The sequence below is a fragment of the Sinocyclocheilus grahami genome, unplaced genomic scaffold, assembly GCF_001515645.1.
Source record: "Sinocyclocheilus grahami isolate Dianchi unplaced genomic scaffold, SAMN03320097.WGS_v1.1 scaffold5615.1, whole genome shotgun sequence".
In the NCBI taxonomy this organism is placed as follows: domain Eukaryota; kingdom Metazoa; phylum Chordata; class Actinopteri; order Cypriniformes; family Cyprinidae; genus Sinocyclocheilus; species Sinocyclocheilus grahami.
Window position 1 is genome coordinate 11,390 of NW_015510257.1, and position 1,207 is coordinate 12,596.

Genomic DNA, 1,207 nt, shown 5'->3' on the forward strand with positions numbered 1-1,207 from the left:
GTTTTGAATATTTTACGAAACTGTCAATTTTAGCCGATCGCTGCAGGTTGTACTGTCTGTAAAGCTGCTTTGGAACTATATTGTAAAAATTAGGTTATAAATACATTTACATTTATAAAAAATTTATTTCATTAGTTTAATGAGAATATAAGATTATAAGAATATAAGAAGAACATATTGTCTTAATAATATAACCTTTTTACAAAGTATAAATGGTTTTTATTTATTATATAGCTGTCTTTATATTTTAAAAGTAGGGTGACCATCATATTTAGGTGTCAAAATATTTGCAACCCCCAGAAAACAGCAATGTCAAACTAGTGCTGCCTTGCAAATACAGTAAAGTCAAAGAAATTCATATGGCAGAGTTATAACTATGAGGCCATAGTTATACAAACCATAACGTTTACAGAGCAGGTGGTCTTTAATTTGGTAATTGTTCATCTAGGTGTATCATGAAGGCAATTCTTTATTGTATTATTAGCACTTAAACTGAATGCGTATAAAAATCCTTTTTTATGTAGTTTCAATCATGAGAGTTGGCGTCAGCAGTTGGCCCAGTGTTCTCAACGGATCAGTAAAGTGTGTGTGGTGTTGGAGGCAGGCTGGTGGGCTCACCACATTTTCACTGATCTTGCTCTTGCTGTTGATGACTTTTTCCTCTGCTCCAATCAGACCATCCAGACTGTTCATGCCAGAGCCTGCAGAGGGAAGAGCCAATCAGAGACAGGAAGACAAGCTGGAATCTTGCATTTCGGCATTAATAAACCTCAAACGCTTACAAATATGTCTGTGATCAACAGTAGCTGCCATTAGGAAAATAACCTGAGCTTCTAGCACAATCCGAATTGGGCCAGAATCCTGCTGCCTTGCCAATTGATTTTTTTTGTCACGCAGTCATTCAGGGATCGACACGCCAACACAGACTCGTTCAATAGTAATGCATTTATTTAAGTGCATGATGTAGAAGCTCACACTGAACCCAGAATCCTCCTGGATCAGTCCAGACAAGCTCAGTGTAAACATTCAGCTCAGAGTAAGATGTGTGATCTATTATGGTCTAAAGGACTCCTCCTAGTTGAATTAGCGTCTTGGGACATCCTGTGAGCACTTGTTTCCAGTAACAGCTCTATAAATACAGTGGTGTGAAAAAGTGTTGGCACCCTTCCTGGTTTCTTATTTTTTTGCATGTTTGTCACACTTTAAT

General features: G+C 37.4%; 1 protein-coding gene across 2 annotated transcripts in view; it reads right to left on the reverse strand.

Moving 5' to 3' along the window:
• The window catches only part of LOC107577283 (amyloid-like protein 2), a 7,527-nt gene extending 6,806 nt beyond the window's left edge, over window positions 1–721 (reverse strand). For both annotated transcript variants that reach the window (XM_016263377.1, XM_016263376.1), the window contains exon 1: window positions 619–721. In XM_016263377.1, coding sequence (XP_016118863.1) covers window positions 619–693 — 75 coding nt within the window. In that variant the 5' untranslated portion in view covers window positions 694–721. The remainder of the gene's footprint in view (window positions 1–618) is intronic.
• Window positions 722–1,207: the final 486 nt, after the last annotated feature.